The sequence below is a fragment of the Stegodyphus dumicola genome, chromosome 8 (assembly GCF_044657685.1).
Source record: "Stegodyphus dumicola isolate Sdum_Otavi_A_Nest chromosome 8, ASM4465768v1".
NCBI lineage: Eukaryota > Metazoa > Arthropoda > Arachnida > Araneae > Eresidae > Stegodyphus > Stegodyphus dumicola.
Genome location: NC_140775.1, coordinates 121,307,029 through 121,332,613, shown reverse-complemented (window position 1 = coordinate 121,332,613; position 25,585 = coordinate 121,307,029). Strand labels below are relative to the sequence as shown.

At 31.3% G+C, this 25,585-nt stretch overlaps 1 protein-coding gene across 2 annotated transcripts in view; it reads left to right on the top strand.

Annotated features, from left to right (window-relative positions):
* The window catches only part of LOC118192950 (exportin-T-like), a 114,842-nt gene that overhangs the window by 31,860 nt on the left and 57,397 nt on the right, over positions 1–25,585 (top strand). For both annotated transcript variants that reach the window (XM_035363970.2, XM_035363969.2), the window contains exons 5-9: positions 2,038–2,107; positions 16,730–16,948; positions 18,917–19,000; positions 22,933–23,202; positions 24,349–24,431. In XM_035363970.2, coding sequence (XP_035219861.1) covers positions 2,038–2,107; positions 16,730–16,948; positions 18,917–19,000; positions 22,933–23,202; positions 24,349–24,431 — 726 coding nt within the window. The remainder of the gene's footprint in view (positions 1–2,037; positions 2,108–16,729; positions 16,949–18,916; positions 19,001–22,932; positions 23,203–24,348; positions 24,432–25,585) is intronic.

The window sequence follows — 25,585 nt, the reverse complement described above, 5'->3', positions numbered from 1 at the left end:
AGTAGGCAGTTTTTCACAATTATTGTACAAAATTACTTCTGCTTTGTGGTGAAACCATTGTTCATTAAAGGTTTAAAAAAATAAAAACACTTTCTCCAACATAAAAAATTTAATAACGTTTTAAAGTTTGATCTTTCAAAGCATTTTGCTTTGTGCAAGGGTATATTTCAAAATTTACACATATATCACATTATACTGTTTCTTTTCTTGATAATGCACATATGGCACTGTTGCAAATTAAATTTCCTTTTCTTTCTTCCCCCCCCAGTTCACACAAAGGGTTCTAATTTATGTTGTCCCATGTCCATGCAAAGTTTCCCTTTTCAAATTATAGTTTTTAGTTTTTTTATTAAAGCTGTATGTTGATGATATTAGTTCCTTTAGGTTTGAACAACTTCTGGTGGAATTTCATCAGTCAGCCAATGGATTGCTATGACTTTCAGAAAAATCTTATAGCTTAATTTTCTTTTCCTTCACAGAATTATAAACAACAAATTAGTTGAATGTATGCAATTTATAAGGTTATATAGCAACTCCTTTATCCATTTGGTTGCTTATTTGAGAATGGAGTAACATGATAGACACTGATCAGCCCGATTAATGCCTTTCTTGTATATGTTATAGTCAGTCAGAGCATTAGGTTTTATTATTGTTATCCTGGTATTTCTATCAACATTGTGGCTGTCTTTCATTTTAGATGAATGTGTTGTAAATATGTGAGACATTGTTTTCTTTGATTGTCTCACTTGTACTAAAATATTTCTTTTTCTTTTGAAGCATATTTTTCACCATTTCAATGAAATGGTTTTTCAGGCAACCCAGAAGTCCTCTGTTTTTTTAACAGTGCTGCAAATTCAAAATTTATTTTGTAACAGTTTTTCATTGTTTACCCAACTATTATAATAGTTATCAGCATAGAAATGGTGATACAAGTCTATAAGGTGATACAACCATTTGAATTGTTTCTAACAGTTACTTTCCTTGGGCACAATGTATTTCAAAATAGCATATGTAGCCTGTAGTACTTTCATATAACCAAAATTTACCATGCAACCATGCAAATCAAAATTTTCATATTTTACTATTTCCCGTGATCTGTAAACTCTGAAAAATAATCTCCCCCTCCAAGATATTATGCTTTCATATAAAGACAGCTGCTGGATAGGTTATATAAACATTTATAAACTTGGCAATAAAATAATTCAGTAGTGGTCTGATTTTGAAAACCCTGTCTGATCCATTATTTCAAGCCTTCATTATTATTGAAATGCCAATCCTTCCATGATTGAAAAAAAATCTGTCTCTTGTTATTATTATTATTTTTTTTTTTAAACTGGCATTTCTATATATGGATCCGTGTTCCAATAATCTTTTCAGTCATTACGCACTTGTTTTATAAGAAGAATAAGCCCCAAAAATTTCTTCATGTCTTATTTAATATCTTTCTATTTGAGGGCTTTCTTGGGAGTTGGGAATTTATCAGCATTTTGGTAATATCTGTTTGACTTGTTGACAAGGAATGTAAAAAAAATCATCAATAAGCTACAGCATCCGCTACACTATCTGAAATGTTTTCTATATTTATTCCTGAGCATCCTAAAAAAGTCTTTCCAAGACTGGTAGATTATTTACTAACGACCATTCTTTTTCAGAATCTGAGTAATCTGAATTCATAATCATTTATTGAATCAGAACTGCTTGAAATTCTTGGTTGGGAAAAGGTATATTATAATTTTATCATCATCGATAAGCTCGTTATTGCAGGAGTAATTCAACAAACTAACTGCTCACAATTCTTCATAAAATAAATGAGTTTAGTCATTTCCTGCTTAAGATGTGTTAATGTGTTTTAAGATTTTGGCGCTTTGTATTTATGATTGTTTGTAGTTAAGTCATTTATTTTCTTATTGGAAAAAATCTTTTATATGTGTTACAGGGTAATGTTAAAGTGTTTTCTTCTTGTTTTGTGATTGTACTTCAGAGCCATTAATATTATATTTTACATATTGAGCTAAATAGAAGTTTATTTTTCTTTAGATATCACTACGCTAATTCAGAACAGCAGCAAATTATTAGAGAATTTGTAAGCCGCTGGATACAATCACAAGTAATTTCTCCTTTTATATTCATTGTCTCATGCTATAAAAGTTTTTTTTCCCCCTGTAAACATATATTTGTCATATTAGCAGAATAATTTTCATTGATAAAAATATTATTTTTGTCCTATTTTTCATTGGTAAAGTACATTAAAAGTTATGAAATTATCTCATATATATATATCAAAATCTCAAAAATTGGAACGAAAAAGACATATATATATTACTTTTGTCTGGTAATATTTTATTTATCACTTTTGAATGAAAATTTCATTTTTTCCCCTTTATCTCTGCAATAAAACTTGCTAAATGTGGTATCCTTTGATGGATATTTTTCTGTAGTTAGTTATAGATTATATTGCATAAAATCATATTATTGCACATTATTCAACACTTCTCAATTAAGACTGTGCTATCTTTAAAGTTCTTTAAAAAGACTGTATTTGTCTATTAGAGAAATCACTGCAGGTTTGACTGCATTAATTTCAAATTTGCTCATTGTTTACTGTATGTAAGAAAGTGCATATATAGAAAAATTTTAAGTGAATCAGTGGTTCATTTGATTCATATGGTGAACTGCCACTGCTGAGCATTAAAATAGCTGATGAGAAAAAAAGACTAAAGAAAAATTTAAATAATTTAAACTTTGTTAATTCATGATAATGTAATAATTAATGTAATGACAGCAGCTTCAAATTATGTTGACCATTGTATTTGACATTTTGTACATAACATTTCATTATAAATTTTATAAAGATAACAAGAAATCATAAAATTAATGTGATCTTTGAATTTGAGAAACTAATGCAATTGTGTCTGTTTCATTTGATATGGTTGCAATTCTTGGGGAGTTCTCAAGATGTTCATTCAGTATTCTGATTCTAATTTTCCTCTTAGTGCTTTGTGTTCACTTCTTGGCCCACTTGCAGCCCCCAGGGCACAGACTGGATACCTCTGATATATAACATTAAAAAGGAGAAAATAGGAAAATCAATTATTTAAACAAAATTGCTTGATAGAAAAAAAAAAAAAAAAATTCTATCTGCAGCAATATCAAGATTGAGAGTTCTTTCAGTTATGAAAGGGCGCAGGCAGCAATTATACACTACCTGACATTGAAAATGCAACACCAAGGAGTGGCCAGAAGGTGATGAAACTTGGCAAAGAGAGACAGCAACGAACAATAAGTGATCTTTATTTCAAAATGATATGCATAATACAGAGCAAGAACACCCTTGGTTCAGCAGGTTGTAGGACTAGCTTAGACAGCAATACATGAAGCAGCACATCTAGGTACAGAGTCAATGAGACTAAGGTTGGTGTTTTGAGGAATTGCTCTCCCTTCCCTGTCAACCATTTGCCTCAGGTCATCTTCTGAACTCGGCAATGGCAGGGTCTAAAAATGACGTCCAATCACATCTCAAATATGTTCGATTGGTTAGAGATCAGGAGATGGGCAGGGAAGCATCTGTATACCTTGCAGAGCATGGTGGCTTATGTGAACAGTGTGTAGTTGGGCATAATCCTGCTGGTGTATTTGGGGTATTGAGAATACAGTAAAGCACACTAGGGCTATCTGCCTAAAGGGAGGGATGCCTTCGTGGAAGACTTTCTAAGGGAAACTGGCTCGTATACATGTTACACATGGGGAATACCACGAAAACGTCCATGCAGCCAGCCCGTTCGCGGGATTCGAACCTCGGACCGAACTAACAGTGTTCAGCGATTTTACTGCTCGGCCGCTGGTGGGCCATAATCCTGCTGATAAAGAGCTTTGGGCGCTCTCTGAAGGTAGTGTCACTGGCCACAGCACATCATCCATGTATCATAGTGCCCTGAATATGAACTAAAGGTAACTTAAAATCGTACGCAGTTGCGTTTAAAACCATGATGCTGGGTTGTTGCACAGTACAGCGTTCCGCATTTGTTGCCAGATTAGACCTGCCTCCATATTGACACCACATTTGTACACGGCGACTGTCTTTAGAGAAACAAAATCTGGACACATCTGAGAACACAACCCTGTGCCATTCTGTTGTCCACGTCGCTTAAGCTCGGCACCATTGCAGATGTTGGCATTTGATGTAGGGTCAGGGGCAATCTTCTTAATAGATGCCACACGTGCAGGCCACTAACCACCAGTCAACAACAGATGGTTGTGGTCGATATGGGGACATCCAGAGGGTCTTGAACATGGTGCAGAATGGAGGTAGAAGTGGCTTCCGGGTGCACCACCGCTTGTCAACAGTTGTGTCGATCCACACATGCTGATGTCACTCTGGCTATATCGGCACCCCTCGAACTTGCTGCATTTCCTTGTTTCAAACATCATTACCATGGCTGGAACACTATGTACTTGTCAGATGAGTAATTTAACGGTCTTGCATTGATTACTACTTTCGTATCACAGAGAATGAAAAGTAACTTCTTATATCCCAAGCAGGCTCTTTCTAATGTTTTCGGAATTTTCTTAAATTGAGTAATGCACTATCCACCCCACCATGCAGCTGTGGAGTGATTGAATTTCCATGTAGTCTTCAAAATAGAACCTTCTTGAATAACTTTTTCCAGTCGAGGGAATGAAACAGGTGAGGTCTGATAAAATTTATATCATTATCATGATACATAGTATTTGGTTATCCATGTCTGGCTGTGGGCCCTCTAAACCTTAATAAAAAAATCATTGGGGAGAAAAGCTTTTCTTTTCATTATTTAGGTGAAAAGATCCAGCTAAGTTCACTCTATTTAGCTGAAAAACCAAAGCATCTCAAACCCTATTTTCAGGCAGTGAAGGCTCGAATTGGTTTCATTTCTTTTGCATCAATGCATTTTGCAATGACTGTTTGAACTTTTTTTTTTTTTTTTTTATCCAAAACTGTTGACAAATGTTTGCCAACTTGAACTTCATGCTCAGCAACATGAACTCTGTGAAAGCATTGTATGGCATTTGAATATTAACTTTCTATAATTTGATGATCAGAAGTATAGGATACATGAAATTATCTGTATCTTCTCTTCGAAGGATTTACACGTTCAATCTCATTAAGTCTTCCTTATTAGTAAAAGTGCAAATCAACTTTGATTTTGTAAATTCTTCTGTGAAAGTTTCTGTCTGAACAACTTGCAGAAGCCTTTTTCATCTGCTTTCATTTGCTGAACAAGTAATTCATCTTTTAATTAGTCATCTAGATTTATAGAATTTTGAAAGAATCACAGTAGCCAAGCTGTCAGTCTAATTAATTTAAAATATTTAGAAAAATGATGTAAGTGCCATTTTTCTTTTTCAGGAGCAATTAAGGTAACTATGACTATTATTTTCCTTTTTCTTTCTTTAGAAACTTCTACATTTAATTAAATTTCTGAAATGGTCCAATTTTCTTCAGGTTGTTTAAGTCATAGTGGGTCCTCCCACCATCTAGATCTGAGCAGAACTTCCGCAGAGCAACTTCTGGAAGCAAAGTTAGCTGGATTGTAGCTTCCAGGGATATGCATCCATTGCTCCTTTGATGTTAAACTTCTTATTTCCTTCACTTGGTTATTAACAAATGTGGAATTATCCTGATTCCTGATCCAGAATAAAACAATCAAAGCGTCAGTCCAGCATGTAATTGGAATTCCTGTTAAGTCTTTAGCTTCTTTCACTGTTGCAGTAAGGCGATCTCAAATCAAGCATGCTATCAATTCTAGTTAAGGTATCCTTATTTTTGTTAAAGGAGCAACTGTACTTTTAGCCTCCATCTAATGAACTTTTACCTCTTTTTCACGTTCGCTTCACAGAAATATGATTGCACAATAGGCAGACTTGCTCCCATCACAAAAGGTATTAAAACTCAATTAAAAAAAAAAATTACTTTTATTGCCTTGACCTCTTGGAATTTTGATCTCTGTCAACAAGTGTGAATCTTCAAGCCACATATTGAACTCTAGTTGAATATCTCCTGGACATACATTGATTATCATAAATTAAGGAAAAATAACAAATATCACGATTACTGAAAAAGTTACATGTAGAATTTAATGAAAGTTACCCACAATATACAACACATAGTAAGGTATCAAATAACATAAAAAGAAATTACCAGACAAATATAGTAGTATAGAAATTAGCACATGTATAAAATGAACAAATCAAAGGTGTCAGTTTGCTATAGGAAAAGTACCTTCGGTATGGAATATGATTGCCTCTAAAAGCAATACAGCACATACAGCGATGTGTGATGCTTTCAGTTATGCGGTCTATGCAGCTAGACGTCTCTCCCTAAAGCAGTGTTTCTTAACCTTTCTAGCGAGTCACACCCCATTGAATCTGAAAATATATCTCCCGCACCCCATTGAAAAATGTGTTTTAATTTTTTTAGTCTAGAAAAATACATTTTTTTGCAAAACTTATTGTTTATTGAAAAACATTGTACATTTTATATAAATACAAAACAATATTATTTTTATTAATGACTAGTCTGTTGTTTGTTCATTATTATACTGGCGAAGCGAGGTTCCTTTTTTGAAAGACATACGCGTAAGTCATCACTTGCATTTAAGAGATTTCTCGTTGTAGATTTTATATGCAAAAGCGATGAAAATCCCATTTCGCACAAGTAGGTGGTAGCAAAGGGTAAGAGTAACTGCAGTGCTCCGTTCGCCAACTCTGGATAACGTTGTAACTGTGAACACCAGAATAGTTTCAATTCTAATTGTTCGAATTCCATTTCAACATGTCCAGTTGCTCGCATTTCAATAAGTTGATCTTTTTTCAGATCACTATCATCCATCAAATTTAAGTCAAATAGAAATGGATCTGAGTTTTGGTAATATTTCCGGTAGAAAAGTATCCATTGAATTATTCGCTCAATCGTCTCAAATGTATTACAATGTCGGGTATAATTGTATTCTTTTCATTTTTCGCAATAACAGAATCAAGCAAAGGAAAGTTTGCAAAATTCCCCGGTACTACTTTGGTAGACGGTTGCACGGATTTTTGGCGATTTACGTTGGCGCGATTTTTACATCTTGAAAAACGCTATTTTTACGCATAGTAAAGTATTCGAAACTTTAAAAAATAATAATAATAATAATAATAATAATAATAATAATAAAAAAATAGATTTCATTAAAAGTAATGGATTAATTTTTTGTTGAAAATGTCATTTTTTAAGATGGCAGGCAAGTGTAAATAAATACATTTACTATGAGTATAAAATACTAAAGTAAGGCTATTATTACTTTCATATAGCAAAAAAGAGAATAAAAACACAGCTATAAAAACATTGTGCCAACTTTTGATTAGATTAAAATATTACTGAAATTAAATCGAATTAAAAACCATCCTATCAACATTTAAAATAAATAGAATATTATTAAATTCAAATACTTTAAAATACGTTATATAAAATATAATTAACATTAAAAACATATGTGACAATAATTATCTCAGCAATTTTTGAAAATAGTGTATTAATTTTTTTAACAAAAATTGAAGTATACAATTATAAAATAAAAGAAAAATATGTACTTACATTTTTTGAGTAATTTAAACTCTTGTTTATTGATAAGTACCACAAAAAATTCAAAATCATAATTGAATCGGCTCTTTTAACCATCTTCATCTGTTATCTCGCACTTCATTGAAGAAGCAATAAGCGAGGTTTCCTCCAAAAATTTTAAATAAATTTCCTCTGAAGCTATTAACAATTTATAAATAAATCTTTGATTAGGAAAGCCAGGTTGGCCAAAATAAAGTCTCAAAGGGCAATTTTTTTTATTCCGATACCAATAATTCTTGGTAATTACCAATAACAACATTCATCTTCGAAACGGAGATATCCATTCTATTTGAAATCTGAGGAATTCGAAGAGATGAATAATAAAATTTTAAAATGGCGCGGTAGTGCACAAATATTCAGTAACCAATCAAGGAGCTGATTACATCACGCATAGAATTAAAATTATTTAAATAATCATTCATAATAAAATCATTTTTAAAACAAATGCAAAATTAAATTGTATTTTAATATTTAACAGCCATAAATAATGTTTAAAACATTAGATTAAATTTATAGGTATTAAGAAAACCAATTACTTTTAAAGTAAGGTTACGTCATTGATTACATCATCCACAATATAAAATTATATAAAATATTATAAACAATAAAATTTTTATTTCAAATAAAAATGTGAAATTAAATTGATTTTTAATATTTAGAAGCCATAAATAATATTTAAAACACGGAAGTTATGCATAATAAAATGCATTATTTTTTTTAAAAAAATGACAACAAAGTATCGGTTACCATAAATAACTTATCCAGCAATGGGTTTACCATAAGTTGTATTACTCACCAAAAGAAAAATCGCCAAAATCCGTGCAACCGTCTACCAAAGTAGCAACAATTTCCCTTTTCTACTCGACGTATCCAAATTTCTAATTTTGCGATAAATGAAGATAATTTTTCTCTAGATATTATTATATTTATACCAAATCCTTGCATTGATAGATTCAATTCATTTAAATGGCTAAATATGTCTGCTAAGTAGTCCAGCCTCAGCATTGCATCATCACTCTCAAAATCTTTTACTAAATAATAGTTTTGACTAGTCAGTAATTGAATAATTTCCTCACGCAATTCAAAAACTCTGTTAAGCATGCGACCCTTAGACATGGACCTCATAAGAGATTATTAAATGTGATATGTTGTATAGTGATGAGATTATGAAAGCCACAGTTTTTTCCAAATAGGATTTAATATATCTCATTAAAGCACTTTTTTACTGCATTTCGCGCATTTTTTTCATGCGTAATTCTTGTACAAACATCTTAACTTTGGTAAAACGGTAAAAACTCTAAGCACAAAATTTATGAACTTAATTTTGCGTAAAAATAAAGTAAAATTAAATAAGATTGATAATATGCGATGCTTCGAAATAAATAAGGTAAAATTAAACAAGATCTAATATTTTTTTTTTTTTTTTTTTAATTTAATGAACATTTTCAGGCAGTGATTTTCCAAACTGTAATAACATTACAAAACGATCATATTTATTTGATTATATGATCATTAAATTATTAACATGAAAAAGGATTAGTTATTTTAATAATTCATAAAATTCGGAGCATAAAATTTTCTGAGCGTAATGAAGGGGAAAAAAAGATAAAATAAAATCTAGAAGCACTCTTTTTTTAAAGTTTTGCGTGTTACCTATATTTATTGAATATCACGTTCTTCGCCCGTAAACCAACATTTGAATTTTGCATACCTTTAGAATTTCCACACTGCCCATAAAACTGTTATTTTCCGTGCAGTGCTCGCTCTGAACTCGTTGAGTTTGTTAATCAAAAATTCGTTAAAGTTTTACAAAATATGAAATAGATTAAAACAAGTTCAAAATTCGGCCGTCCAGGTGTCTAGATGTCTATGTTCGGGTGGAGGATTACATTATTCAAAATTTGATGGCTCTATATACTGGATACTGTCGTTTTTGTCACAGTGCAAGAAGCATACATGTATTCATGCAGATTCTTCATTATTTAATTTTTTTACATATAATACAGGGCGATAATATTTGGTAACAACAATTTGCAAGGAGACACGGACATTTATAGTAAAACAGCGCAAAATGCCGCTTCGAAACTACCGCCCCTTTGAGCTAATAAATTAAATTAACAGTAAATAAAAAAATCATATGCAGAACTAAAAATAAATTTAAAAATAATCACTATAAAATACAAGCAAAATTAATTATTACAGTTAAATACAGTTTTAATATTAGAATTAAATGTATAAAAATTTTTAAGGAGTCAAAAGTGTTTATCACTATGTATTATGAAATATAATTGAAATAAAATTCCTTTATAGAAATTGTGCTATAATACTCATGTATAATTTTAAAAAAACAGCACAATTTAGAATTTTAAACAAAACTTTCAAAAATTGGTTTTTAAATATTTTAGTATTTTTTACTTATTTGCACCAATAAAAAGCATAAAAATTGCAAGAGAAAATTGCTTGTTTGAAATTTTTTATTAGATCAGATTTAAAATATTATTTTCTAAAAGAAGTAATTACAAATTTCCTTACAGCATAGGAAAAGCTAAAAAAATATCCAGCCCTGAAAGCACGCAATAGCTTTATAATTATTTGGAACTTTAATTATGGTTGATAAATATGCTAAATTTTTAAAAATCAATCTCAATTTCAAAAATAAAAATATGTAGAAATTCTAATTTGTGAAATGAGGCACTACAACCAGCTTTTTCTTGACAATTATACACGCTGCAATAGGCAACCAATGTTAAATTTCTGCAAGTCATCCCTACTCCTCCTGATGTGATCAAGGTGACAGCCGGCAACGCCTCATACGAGGGAAAAAACCCGTTTGGGTTAGTCTATTTCTTATAAGGTCCATGCCCTTAGATAACCATCGTATTTCGGTGTGATATAGGAGCACGGTATGATCAGCACCGATTTCTTCGCAAAATGCACGAAACATGCGATGATTAAGCGCTCGCCCTCGGATTTATTTTACTACATTTACTGCTGTAGTTAGATGTTGTTTTAAACTTTCTGGCAATGCTTTTGACGCAAGTGCATGACGATGCAACATGCAATGCCTTATTATAACTTCCGGTAATTCTCTTTTCATGTGTGAAAAAAATCCTGAATTTTTGCCTAACATTGCTGGGGCTCCATCAGTGCATATTGAGCCAATCACATTCATTGGTAATTGATATTTAGTAAAAAAACCTTTGATGTGATTGAAAATATCAATTCCTCTCGTATTCACCTCCAGTGGCTCACAAAATAGAAATTCTTTTATAACCTCTTTTTCCTTCACACACCTGACAAATACCAAAAGTTGGCTGTAATTATCAACATCAGTTGACTCATCCAGTTGCATGCTTATTTTTAGTGGACTGATTTTTATGTCTTCAGTTGCTTACATTATAATATCTTCACTGAGATCTTGTACTCGCGATCCTATAATATCATTCGATAATGAAATCTGTTGGATTTTTTTATGTGCTTCCGAATCTAAAACTATTTTAGCAATAATTAAAGCAGAAGGTTTAATCAACTCTTCAGCGATCCTGTGAGGTTTCTTTTTTTTTTCTTTGCACATAAATATGCCACTTTGATATGACGCTTCTAATAAAGGTTTTGGAATTGCTGGTCCGCACAATTTTAGGATAGTTCCACTGGTTTCAAACCGAGCCTTCTTTGACTTCAAGCTGTTCATGCTATGCGCGTTTTCGCCACCATGCACATTGTTGAAATGCTCTAATAACTTTGATGGTTTGAGATTGCTGTTTGAAAATATCTTGGAACACAAGATGCATTGCGGTCGTTGCATGCCATCTTTTTCGGTTGTGCAGGTAAATCCATAACCGGCATACTTATCGTTCCATTGTGTTTTTTTTTTTTTTGACATAGTGGGGTTCACTATAATCGATTTAATTATTTAGAAATAATGTAATATAATATATATAATGTTTGTAATATCACTGAATTCTGTTCGGCTTGAACGGGCAATTAAGAATGTATTAGTCTCAAGAGGTTTCTGAACAAGTCAGAATACACAATACACGTGTCGCAGACACAATAGTTGACTCAACCTAACACAGGTGCAGTAGATGCAGATACAAATCTGTTAATCCGCATATTTCATTTTAGTCGCACATGCTGAACTCAGCGCGTGGCAAGCTGGGGTAACATTCTCCGCTTGTATCGTGGCTATCGAGGTTTCTAAGGTCACGCTTGTATTCCCACAAAGTTTTTTTTCTTTTCTCCGTCACCTAGCTGCCTGTTCGCGTTCGTTTGTAGCGTTTCATGCCTTTTCGTAGCGTAGTGTATACGACCATCGGCACCAGCTCTTTCCTGTGTCTTTTGCCGATAAGCGAGCTAGGTTCTACCAATTTTTATGAGCTTCAGTATTGGGGACAATTTTATTATAAGAAATTTAATAAATGATATTTAATAATTTTTATGATTAGGTAGGGACTTCTCCCACACCCCTCCGGTTAAGAACCACTGCCCTAAAGCATCCCAAACGTGCTCGATAGGATTCAAGTCCAGGAATCGACCTGGACACTCCATGCGCATAATTGTTTCCTGATGAAGATAATCTACGATGCAAGCCCTGTGTGGTCTTGCGTTGTCGTCCTGTAACAGAAAAGCATCAACAATTGCACCCGCATAAGGGCACACATAAACATCAAGGATGTCATCTCTGTAAATCTGAGCATTCACGGTTTCCCTTGGAAAGACATGGAGGTCTGTGCGTCCACCCAAAGAAATGCCACCCCAAACACAGACACTGCCCCTTCTGTAAGCATCTCTTTCACAGATGTTTGACAGATGATAACGGTTTCTAGTTTCTCTCCATATCAAATAACGCCTACTATCGCTTTCTAGACTAAACCTGGACTCATCCGTAAAGAGAACCGCCCTCCATTGATCAGGCGTCCAATGGACATATTGTTATGCCCACTGAAAACGGTCCTTCCTATGGCGTGATGTGAGCGGCACATAAATGGCTGGTCGCCTCGCATACAGACCACCTGCGTGAAGCCTTCTATGAACAGTTGACATTGACATGAACCTTCCGGTGGCTGCAGCAAGGGAGGATTTAAGAGTCTGAGTAGCGGTTCTATTCCTGCGTGCACATAATGTCAAATATCGGTCATCGGCGCTCGTTGTAGTAGTTGGCCGTCATTGGCTGAACCTCCTAGATGCCGAATCTGTGGTTTGAAATTGCCTCCAAAGTCTATGAACCACAGAAGGACTCACATTTTGCCATCTGGCCACTTCTGTTTGACTTTGTACTGCCTCTACACTCCCAATGGCTCTCTATCGCAGTTCTGCAGGCAAATGATGCCTGGAGGTCATTGTTACGAAAATGGCTTTCTCAGTTTTTTGATGTCACTGTCACAGTGAAATATGTGGGCTTGCTCTCAAACATGGACTTTTATGCTCCTCGTAGATGACGTATTCCGAAAGCAGCGCCACTCATTTGCATATTGGAGTTTTACTCAGCTACTCTTACTTGGCAACATATTCAAATTTTACACGGTTTGGCTTACTTTTGAGGGAGTTATCGCTATTTTTGTGATTTTACCTTAATTTATGATAATCAGTATATTTTATCCAAACCAATTTTCAGGTTCCACTTATTCTATATTAACAGTTTTAAACGAATCATTGCTAGGCATAGAATTCCACTGGGGGTCAAACATTCTCTGAACTGTTGAAAGAATGTATCTTTTAGTAATGGGTTTTTGCTTCAAATCAGTTTTTTTAAGATCACAAAAAAGAACACCTTTGTCCCATAATGATCAAGTAATAATACAGTTTTGTCCTGTAATAATCCAAGGAGAGGTATAGGATTTGCTTGGCGTTCTTCTCCTGTTAAATTAAAATGTTCCTAACCTCACAGATCGAAACAACCTGTAGCTAGAACCTGTTTCACTTCGTAAATGAGTTTCTAAAATTCTTGATTAGACAGTGAAATTACACAATTATCTACATAGAATTCCTCATCTTTTCTACAATTTCAGGATCAGCACTTCCATTTTTGTCTCAAATGAAAATCCAGAATGGCAGCTAGCAGGAAAAAGTATTTGTTGAGTCCAAACACATCAGTCCAAAATATTGGTGACAATAAATTTTTTGTTTTCTTTCCTTATAATCTTCTCACCATATGAATCTACGAAAGTAATTGTCTTCTTTGGCCACAGATATCTGTAAAAAGGCCTATCTTATATCTGAAATTACACCTGATGATCTGATGAAATCTTATAAGCAATGAAGGAATTTTTTCGATAAGATTTGGTCCTGTTTCTAGACTGTCATTGAAAGCGAAGGTGAATTCTTACTTCTACATGAAGCATCAGGTACAGGGCACATTTTTATAGCAGAATTCCTTTTAAAAATACCTCTGTGAGACAAATAACGAGAAGGGTTTTCCAAATTATTATCCAATACTTCTTTTATAATTTCCTGCAACCATTCCGTAAATACAGCATCATCATCATCGTATTTCCCTAAGCTTTTGAGTAATAGTTGCACACCACCTTTTTTTTAGTTAAAACAGTAATATAGCTTTAAAAAGATGTGTCATTTAAAGTGTCAGACTTCTCTAAGTATGGTAGTTTAATGATGTAACAGTGACTTTCATCTCTCTGAATGGTTTCCAGAAAATGTTGAAGAATAGAATGTTCTGTTTCTTCTTTAGTCTTTGTTTCAGTAGGATCCTTTATACCTAAAGTATTTAGTTTCTAACAAATCAGCCACCTAAGAACTTTTAATCAGTAAAGAGATCACTAAGACAAAGATTTGTCAAACTTGTCTTCGGACATGTTGCCCATGATAGCTCATCCTAAATAGGTTCCACATGCAACCAAACTGGACTTGAACGTCGTAGTGAAAATAATGTTTTACCCCCCTTTTTCTGAGCTGTAATTCCCCCAAACAGAGAATGAATTAAGATTTCTCTTCACACCTAGTTTCTTCACTGTTTCTTTAAGAACGTAAGAATGTTGTGAGCCAGTGTCAATAGATATTTGTATTACTCGTGGATATATAGATATTAGTATGACTTGTGGATATATAGATATTTGTATTACTCATGGCTCCTTCTTTTCAGTCTTCAATTTCACTTGTAACGTGTGAAGGAGTACTTCATCAGAAGTGCACAAGTTAAACGAATTAATGTCAGACAGTGAGTTATTCTCAGGTTCAAGTATGTCATCTTTTGTGATATTATCTGGGAGTTCTGGACACATCTCAGTTGAATATTTTTTCCTACAAAGAAACCATATGATATTGGATTTGCAAAATTTAGAACGATGTCCAGTTTTAAGATAAACAAAACAGGCTTTCTTGTTTTTTAAAAACTTCTTATTTTTCTTGAAAATTGAGTTTTCATGCAGAAAAGCAGTCTTTACTTTCAGGCATCTTGTCACAAAATATACAAAAATTTACCTTTTTATTCTCTATTACTTCTGAAAACAGATTTGCTGCCATTGATGGATTAACAGGAACAGTATGTTGCATTTTTTTCCTTCTCAAATTTGTGTTCTTTACTGATAAATCCTGACTTCTTCATAAGCATTTTCTTCAGAAGAATCCAAATTGTTATTAATTACAGAGTTTCTTAATCAAAATCTAAAAATGTCGTCTGGCATATAAGATTTTACAAGAAGAAAAAGTATAGCTGAATGAATATGTATCAGATGTTAAACCAATGGACTCTAGCATTTGTAGATATGATTCTAATGTCTCCTTTAATTTCAATGTGTCTAATTTCCATTTTCTACAAGGTTTAAAAGTTTGTGTATATCAAATTCAATTAGTAAATTATTCCTGCTGAATCTTGATTTTAAACATACAATAGCTTTATCATAATTTTCACATGTCAGTGGGTAACTATTGATAATCTCTTGAGCTTTATAGCCTTCAGACATACAGTGTATTAAATATTGAAACGTATTTTCTCTTCAAAAAGCAAGCCAGTCTTTAATTTCCATACCAAATTTCAAAAGTTTGATCTTTGGTAACTTTAACTTTTGTTTATGAACAGGTGAAGAATCGCCAAAACTTTTGGCTTTAAAAATTCTGTGTAAATAGATTTCTATGTTACTTCTGCCTGTATGAAATTTTCATTAAGTTCTAGTTTTGTGTACTCATTTTGATGTTTGGCATCTTCTAGTAATAAAGAGCTTATTTCATGATCTATTTAAGTTAGCTGAGAATAAACTGTACATAAATTTTAAAATATTAATAACAATGTATTTAGTACCAAAATTAGATAGCTGAGAATAAATTCTATATAAATTAGCAAACTTAGATCTAATGCTCTCTACCCGAGCATTATCTTCATTCAATAAGCCATTCAAACCAATAAAACATTTTGTAAAATTATCTGTTATAGATGAGGATGTTTAACAAACAATTCCATTTTTAGAATAATACTTAATTTAATAAATGTATTTTTAAAAACCACATCATTTTGGTCACAACGTCGTGAGATTTTATCTGAGTTTTATTCATTCACTCGGTTCTCCAGTAAAAAATGTAAAAAGAGAGCAGGTAATCCACCTAATTAATTAAAATAAAAGGTAATTCACTTTAATATGAAAACATGACAGATTACCACCTTTCTCTTTTTAATAATCTAAACATAAACAAAATGCAATGTTGCCAAACTGTGAAAAATAACTTTAAGGCAAATTGCATTTATACAACTGTCATGTTGCTTGCAATAATTTAAGTATCAAATTTCTGTCAACTCTGAGAGAAAATTCAAATTATACAGAATGCTAAAAATCATTTTGATTCATAGAAGTTTTCTATCTTTGCTATTTCTCTTAAACTTTAAAGACACATCATCATGTTAAACTTTTAACATCTTAATATGCAGTATAAACCAGATATGTAACAATGATTGAAGATTTACCATGTGAATGTTTTAGACTGGTTTAGCTAGTGATACATAATTCAGTAAGCAATATATTGTTATTAATATTTTAAAAATATATGTGCTGCAAGGTAATATGTATCTCATGATAAATTTTTATATATAAATAGTTTTACATGTCTCTCCAGTTTACAAATTTAATGCATTTGATTTATATTTTTCAGTGTTCATCGTCGGAACCAGATAGTCCTTTTATACAAAATAAAGCTGCACAAATAGTTTGTATGGTATTCCTCAATGACTTTCCAACCCGTTGGCCTTCATTTTTTGATGACTTGTTGGGCACTTTAAATTTAGGAATGACAGCTATAGACTTATACCTTCGCATTTTGCTTGCAATCAATTCTGATATTGCAGACAGAGAAATTCCTAGAACGCAGAAGGTAAATTTTAGAACTATAGAATGTGTATGAAATTTTTCATATAACATTTGTTTATTATCATTGCTGTGTTCTAATTATTAATGGAGAGTAACATTCTAAAAGTAACATCGTCTTGTAAGAAAAAATTTCAAGAATACTGAGTTTAGTATTTTGTTTGAAATGAAAGCAATCAGAAAAGAATCTGTACTGTTCTTTTAGATCACGTCATTTCTGTTTCTAAATAGAGATAAAAACTGATAAAAAGCTTCAAAATACATTAACAAGTATTTTTTTAAACAGAGTGTATAATTCATGTTATTTTAAATGTGATCAGAGATTTATAATAATGCACAGGAATTTAGTTTGTCAAATTTTTCACTGTTGTATAGCCCATTTTTAGCTGTTTCAGTACCTAATTTTTTAAATCATTTTTGGTTACTGTTTTGAATATTTTATATATTTTATACTTTGATACAATCAAAAGTCGTTAATCCGGACTCGTCCGGACTTCGGCGATTCTGGATTATCGATTTTTCCGGATTATAGATCATCAGTTTAAATCTGGTAAGATGGCATGTAGAAATTATAAAATTAAAAATATGAAACCGTAATTTATGAAATAAAGAACAATTATGATCTAAAGGGTATCAAAATTTACAAAAAAAAAAAAACTTGATATTTATTTGTTTACTTTATTAAACATTTCTTTCAATGTAAGTTGTTTAAGTTGCTTCGTTTTCTGTGATAATACTTTCTCTTTAATTCTATAAACAGACATAATTTCATGTTCAGTTACAAAGTTCCGCTGTTCAAGTCCCGTAATTGCTGTGCCGATAATACCGACTTACTTGTCAATCGAAATGTTTTCGTTTTCAATAACCTCTGGGTCACTTTCTTCGGTATTGGAAGCAAATTATAATGACAAGAAATTTGATTTAAATCATATCAAAGACGGAATACATCAAGATGAAATACTACACTTAGTAAGGAATTATAAGCCAAATAAAATAAAAACATCTGCCCTGAAGATAAGGATAGTGCTGACAGATCAACTTCCAATCCGCGGCGTGAAATTGATAAACAGATTTCGGAATGGTTAGATAAACAAAGGATATGCCTTTATCCATTTTTTGCAGCAATTTCACTTTTTGTTTAATGGATTTCGAAACATACTTTCGCTTTGTAGATACAAATTACATATTAGTAAATATATATTGGAAATTCTATTTGACATAATTGAAAGTTCAAGCTTACTTTTATGAAATTGCTGTAACAGTCTGCAAAAAATAATAAGCCGGATCCAATTCGAAGATTAAGGAACAACACAGTCTGCAACATTAACTGAATTAGATAATTTTAGCTCAGCTTATACCTCCGTTACACATTAAACGCGCATGCGCACAAACATATTCGCAGCCGTAAAGGTCTTGCGCTCTCTCGTAAACGCCTGTGCGCACGCATGAAAGCGACGCATGCGTAGAAAGTTTGTAGCTTTGAGGTCCGGATTATGGAAGTCCGAAATAACACCTTTTGACTGTACTGTAATCAAGGCTTGCATTAAGTACCATAAATCTAGGATTAATAGAACAAATTGATTATAAATTTTTTGTAGCATTCGTTGTTTTAATTAAACTCTATTCGCAAGTTATTATTTTTCTTACTTTGGAACCTTATCCTTCTATTGTCTTTAGAGATCCTTATGAAATCAGATTCTTAGTTTTTTTTTCTTTTCCAGGTGTGTGATTATTTGAGTAAAAAAATTCCCGTGTAACCCACTGTATGAATTTTGTGTTTAAAATAGGAATATTACTTACAAAATAAAAGCTCATTGTTATAGAAGTTAATCACTGTCAAGTATTTAAAAGAAATGTCATTTTTTTTTTAAATCATTCTGTTAATCATTCATTACAAAATCATAATCCTTTGGTAAACTGCCAATTATCCTTTCATCTTATGTGAAATAAATTAATTTAAATATTGCTCTTTTAGGAATTGGAATCCTTTACTTTCATAAAGGATACAATGCGTGAGACATGCATACCAAAATTAGTGGATTCTTGGCATCACATATTAGTAAGTATATAATGAAATTAATAGTTAGTTACTTCTATTCTTACTTAACTTTTACTGCAATAAATAAACTAATAGATTGAGGTTATCAGAAAAGATTAAATTAATAAAAATTGAAAGGATTGTCATACATTTTTTCATTGTTTTTATTTATAAGCTTTTAGTATGAAATTTAACTTGGAACTTTTAGATGGAAATGAGCTTAAATTTATTATTAAAATGAAATTGTTCAAAATAATTGAAAATTTCTTTTTCTAAAGCAGTAATGAAATTCAAAAACTGGAAGGGAGCTGATTTTGTTATGAGGAAACGGCTTTCTAAAGAAAGAACAGAAATTTCTACTACCCAAGGAAGAGAATGCACTTGCTGAATCTCTGCTGATTGCACTTTTTTTCATGCACATCTAGTAAAGATGCATCTAGTATTTCGCACCGAAAAAAAAAAAAAAGGATCACACTGGTTCTTACGTTTAAAAAATATCAAAATAAACTAATTATGAGCGATTGAAGTAAAAGTTTATAAAAATGCATTTCCTGGGCTGTGACCTTGACCTTGAGGCTAGTTTTATCGTACCACAAAAGTATGACCTTCAATAAGGTTGAAGCAAAAAGTAAACTGTCGCCCATTTTTATAAATGAAATCAGAAATTATTCAAGCATATTGACATAGACACGAACAGGGCATTTAAAAAATGCATCTGAAAATATTTGCTTATATTATGGTCTAAATTTGGGAAAAGCTGGATATTTACGCGAATGATTTTAACTGCCTCAGCTGTAAGTCTATTTCGAACAATGCATATCTGCCAAGTTTAGTGACTTTTTCATATTTTTATAAAAATTATTTTAGTTTTATTTTGTGCATGAAATTAATTTTTCATCAGTTTTTTCCCTAAAGGTGTAAAATATTTTGCCAATTTTAATGATTCATCACTAAATATATATATATAGTTTACATACTTTTGCTAGGTGTTAGGATTATCATTTGAATTTATTCATTTTTATTGCATTCAAAATATTTTTTTTTCATTTTGGAATATAAATTCTTTTGTTGTGTTTAGCTAAATTAGTTAACTTACCAACATTTGGGCAGTTTTAAAATGGCTTTGTCTATAGAATTTTTGATTCAGAAGTTTGCAAATTTTTATATTTCTTTTTCCCAAATATAAAAACATTATTAAGATACTATAAAATAAAATAATATATTAAATTATGTAATTAAAATTTTTATTTTTCCCAGTCATATTTAAAATATTTTTACCTTTAATTCTAGTGGCTTGTTAATGTCTTGACTTTGAAAAATAAAAAACTGATAAGTATTATGGGGCTCAGTTTCTAATTACTTTTTAGCAAAAAATTACTGTAATTATTTTTAAATTAGTTTGTCTTTTTTTTGCATTTTTATGTAAAAATTTTTGTTTATGTAATTTTTCCAAAGTAATCAGATATGTATCAGTTTTCTCCATAAAATTCCCCTTCTGCTCTAAATTTTTTCAAAAATATTTTTTCTCTTACAAAGTTGACTCTTAATGCAAGAGGATTGGTTGTTGAAACAGTTTTGCCCTTTAAAGACTTTTAAGCATGGAATGTTCCAGCAAAATTTGAAGGCAAGATTTATCAACACTTGAATAATGGTTAAAAGTGCTGAAAAAGCTGTGGAAAAATGAAAAATATTTTCTTTCAAAAATATATATTACCATGGAATAGAAGTATTTTTACAGGAAGATGGTATTTCTGTAATTGTTTGGATAATATCTAGAAAAAGAAGTAAAAACAATATTATTCGAATTTCCTTCTTTTGATCCCAGAATGTCTTTTTCCTTACACATTTCTCTTTTCTTTATTTTTCTCAATTATTTTCAAGACTTATAAGGAACATCGAAAAGTGAAAAAAATGGTTTTGATCTTATCACTTGGGCAGCCATCTGAAGAAAAGTTTGCTTAAAATTGGTAGTTAAAGAAAGGAGTGCACCATGTCATTTTAGAGTTATTTTCAGTATTGATGTTATTAAAGTAATAAAATTGACAGTGTCTGTTGCATTTTCTAAATACAAGCAATTTTTTTAATGAAACATTTTAAAAAAAGGTCTTTAATTAAATCTGAAAATTCGAAGATAAAAGAGAAAAACTGTTGAGGAAGAAACTTAGTATATAAACTGAAAGAAAATATGGATATTGTTGAAGACATTAACAAAATTAGTGGATAGAGCATAGACTAGTACAAACATTGATTTGTTTATTAGAGATAATTAATTTAGAAAAGTAGAAAATCCTGAGTTTGGGATTTTAATAGTGCTTTTTTAACCTGTTTCGGATGGGCACCTCTGTCACTGAAATACTCTCTTGGGATGGCGTGCTGACAAGATCTGTCTTGTTGAGACAGCAATTTTTGCTACTAAGCTGAACTTTTGAAAAAAGTTCTCATAAATTAAATTTTTGACCCAATTATTCCAATTTTGGCACATTATGAAAGGTAAACTCAGGTAGTTATCAGAATAAATTTGAAAACTTTATCATTATATTTGCCTTGCCATTTGAAGTATAAAAATATTTCGCTGAATGACTCACAAAATATTTGCCTCAAGGACTGAATAAAACTTCTAAAACAGTAGGACATATAACCCCATATTGCCTCACCCCCCCCAAAAGGGTTCAAAAGCATCCAGAAATTCCCATGTGTTCATATCAGCTGATGCAGTAAATAAATAAACAGCTCTGTTTATTTATATTACTCACAAGACAAAATGCCAAATGTAAAAAATACTGCAAGGGAATGGAGGTCAACACTTTCAATTCTCCACTTTTGATAAATTTTATGATAACAGACATACAGGTTATATTTACAGACACTATGTTTAGTGGCAAAAAAAAGATACTAATTCAATGTTCTGTTAAAAAATTGGCCCACCAGTTCCCGAGCGGTAAAGTCGCTGAACACTAGTAGTTCGGTCCAAGGTTTAAATCCTGCAAACGGGCTGGTTGCATGGGCATTTTCGTGATTTTTCCCATGTGTAACGTGTATACGAGCCAATTTTCCTTAGAAAGGCATCTCTCCTCTTAGGCAGATAGCCCTCGAGGCTTTGCCATAATCACACACACACACACACAGTCTAAAAATTTATGTATGGTACACCTATCCTGACAGTGAGTGTAAACAGCAATTCATGTGACACACCCAGCTCTGTGATAATGTGGGTGGCTGATGCATATATAACACACCTCTCCTAAAACGGTTAAAGAATATTTTTTAAAAATGAAGGAATTTTTAAGTAGTGACTACGTAAGTCTTCTGTTTAACATTTATGACTATTGAAGTGCAAAATATAAATGTTTTAAGAAATTATATTTCTAATTTAATATTAATTACTTGGTAACTGTTAGGGAGCTGATTTTATTCTGAGATTTATTTTATTAACTAATAAACTCTGTTTAATACTAATGCACTCTACATATACTACTGTTTATTCTAAGAATTCCATTCTTAGGTAGTCATATTGATTTTATAAATAATCATAATAATATAAAAGAAATTTAAGAAATTTTATGCGTGAAAAATTAGTTTCTAGTACTTCAGAATCCTTAAAATTCATTCTGGCTTCAGATTCTCTGAAATGCTGGAATTTATCATAGCAGCTGAAACAAAATTTTATAGCTCTAATATTATCAGGAATATGGAAAATGTTGAGTACTATAGTTGAAACTTTGTTACTTATTACAGTTGAGATAAGTTGCCATATGTTTTTTTTAATATGAAGAAACATTATAACAAATGCTACCCTGTACTTAAATCTCATTAATATTTTATAGAAATTAATTTTCTTATAATCTTTAGATTCTCCCCTCATTTGCTTCTGACTTTTTTACCCTCCAAATAATGAATCCTTTTAAATGAAATAACAGTTTGCATCAGATTTGTGTATTTTTTTTCTTTTTAAGGTTACATATCAAACTTTGAATACCACTATTGTTTGTAACTGTCTTGATGTAATTGGAGCTTATATTGCATGGATAGATATAAGCCTCATTGCAAATGATCGCTTTGTGGAAGTATTTATTAGTTTTCTGTCCATACCAATACTTCGTGAATCTACTTGTGATTGTATTAGTCAGATTATAAACAAAGGCATGGATCCAGTAGCAAAAGTGAAACTAACTGAATCTTATGCAGCAGTTTTGGAACAAGCTGGAGTTTTAAATTTTTCTGGGGTAAGCATTGTTTAATCTTTTTTTTTTTTTTTTAATCAATTATAGTAAATTTCTCTACAGATCTGTGTCTGATTATGTAGCATTTAGGGTAACAATTTTAGGTATTTTCCAGTAATTAAGTTTATGATCCTGTATTTTTTGTATGAGTGCTTATTTTTTGTATAGACTTATAGATCTTTTTGTTCTGAATCCAACAATGTTTAAATTGTGAAAACACATGAACTAAAACTGTAGATATGGATAAAAGCTCTAATTAGAGGACATGATGAGAAATCTCTGCCAAGTTGGCATCATTTGGCAATTTTGTGGAACATTATTGAAAACACATTCTCAAATGTCTAGGAGCAAATCTTAATAAACTTCCAGAAGTTCAGATAACACAATATAAATATGGCTGTTAGAGCCAGGACTAGTCAGTAATTAATAAACTTGGAGAGTTTGTGGTTCAAAGTGAGTTAGGTGAATTACATTTTAGAGTGTACTGTGTGAGTGATATCAGGAATTTATGATATTTCACCTGAAATTAAATAGGATTTACATATTATCTCCATTCTCCTTGAGTTATGCAGCTCTTTGTTTTACTTGTTTTATTACTTATTACAATAATGAGTTTCTTCATCTTATATGGAGAAATTCTATAACCTCTTGAGTGGCATAACTTTTATATAAAATATAATCGATAAAATTTTTATTGATTATATTTTCACTGTATTGCATTGCATTTTTTCAGATAGCAGTATTAATGCAGAATTTTAGAAGGCAAGGAAATTATGCAAAATGCACTGAAAGTATTTTTTTTTTTTTTTTTTTTTTTTCGAACTAACATTTTGCTGTTGAGAGAAAATGAAAGGGAATTTATGAAACCGCATAGTTGTGAGTAGTGCAAATATCATCAGACAAGGGGCAGAGAAGGTCATTGGACAGTGATTATCCCCAAAACCTGAGGGGTAGGGAGGACAGAATTTCTTTGGCCGATATTTCAGTTTGAGCCATATTCTTAAAACACTGCAAGTCTGACTTATTTTTGTATAAAAATAATTTATAGTTATTAAATTATGTATAAATTATTCAATGAAATTTTTAATTTAAAATTAATAATGCATTCACATGCCTAAATGTTTATTTTTATTTTTTGGATTGTTCTAGAGTGCTGATGATGAAGATTTTATTATTAAGCTGGCAAATTTAATAAATACTATGGGTACAGCTATTTTAACAAGTTGGACAAGGTACTTGTTTTAATGTATTTCAAAGTCATAGTCAAACATTGTGTTGGTATATTTAATCTTTAGTTTGTGCTTAATTAAAATAAGTTACATTTATATAAAGACATATAGCAGAATTTTGAGCTTCATGATCTCTAAAGCAACAGTCTATGGGGTACAAGAATGCTATCCAAATACATAATTTAAAACCAAGTTTGGGTTTCTTTTTGAAGAGAGTGAAAGAAGTGAATAATGATCCACCTGTAGTGTTTTTAAAGGACGTAAATGTACTATTAACAGTTTATCTCATTTCAAAATAGTTATTTGAAATAATTGTTTTTATAATCTCTCCAATAAAATACAAAATAATTAATGAATTTAAAAATGAAATAAGTTATCACATGCAATAACACAAAAAGATTTGCCCTTGTTACACTGTGTTGATGATATAGATTCAGTTTTCCAGTAATTTGCTCCCCCCCTGAATAAATGTGTTAATTTTCTACTTCTATTACTGTTATAAACTAGAATTTAGTTTCAAAATCCATGCAAAGTAGATATGAAGATAGATCTCAGCTAGTACAAAAAATATGCATGTGTTTGTGGATATATATATATATATATATTTAGCAAAGATTATTGGATTCATACAAATAAGGCTAAATATATATGAAATGAAAGTGTTTAAGTCGATAACGATATCTATTTATTTAATTTAGAAGCCAAACAACAAACATTTATCTGTTTATTTGTTTAATTATATCTCAATAAAATTTTTAAATACTAGTATTTATACAGTATAAAGAATCAATAAAATAAATTCAGATTTTCTAACTGATATTTATCACCATAGAAGAAACTTTCGACTCCTAAATTTTAGTTTATTTTTATGGCATTTGCAATATGTTTAGACTTATATAGTAGATATGAAGGTGTTATTTCTGAAATTTCACATGAACTAAGTTATGCAGTTGATCGTTCAGTGGAATTAGAGCAAACTTTCTCCTTTTTTGAATTTATCCTTTTTGATAGATTATTGTTTGCTATATTCTATATATAAAGAAGATTGTCTATCTGTTTGAGTGTGTGGGGGATTCATAAAATTATACAGTTTTATTCCAATTGTGATAAAGTTTGTTGACCTTCTAAAGAAGAGGAAGGTTACTGTTTACCTAAGA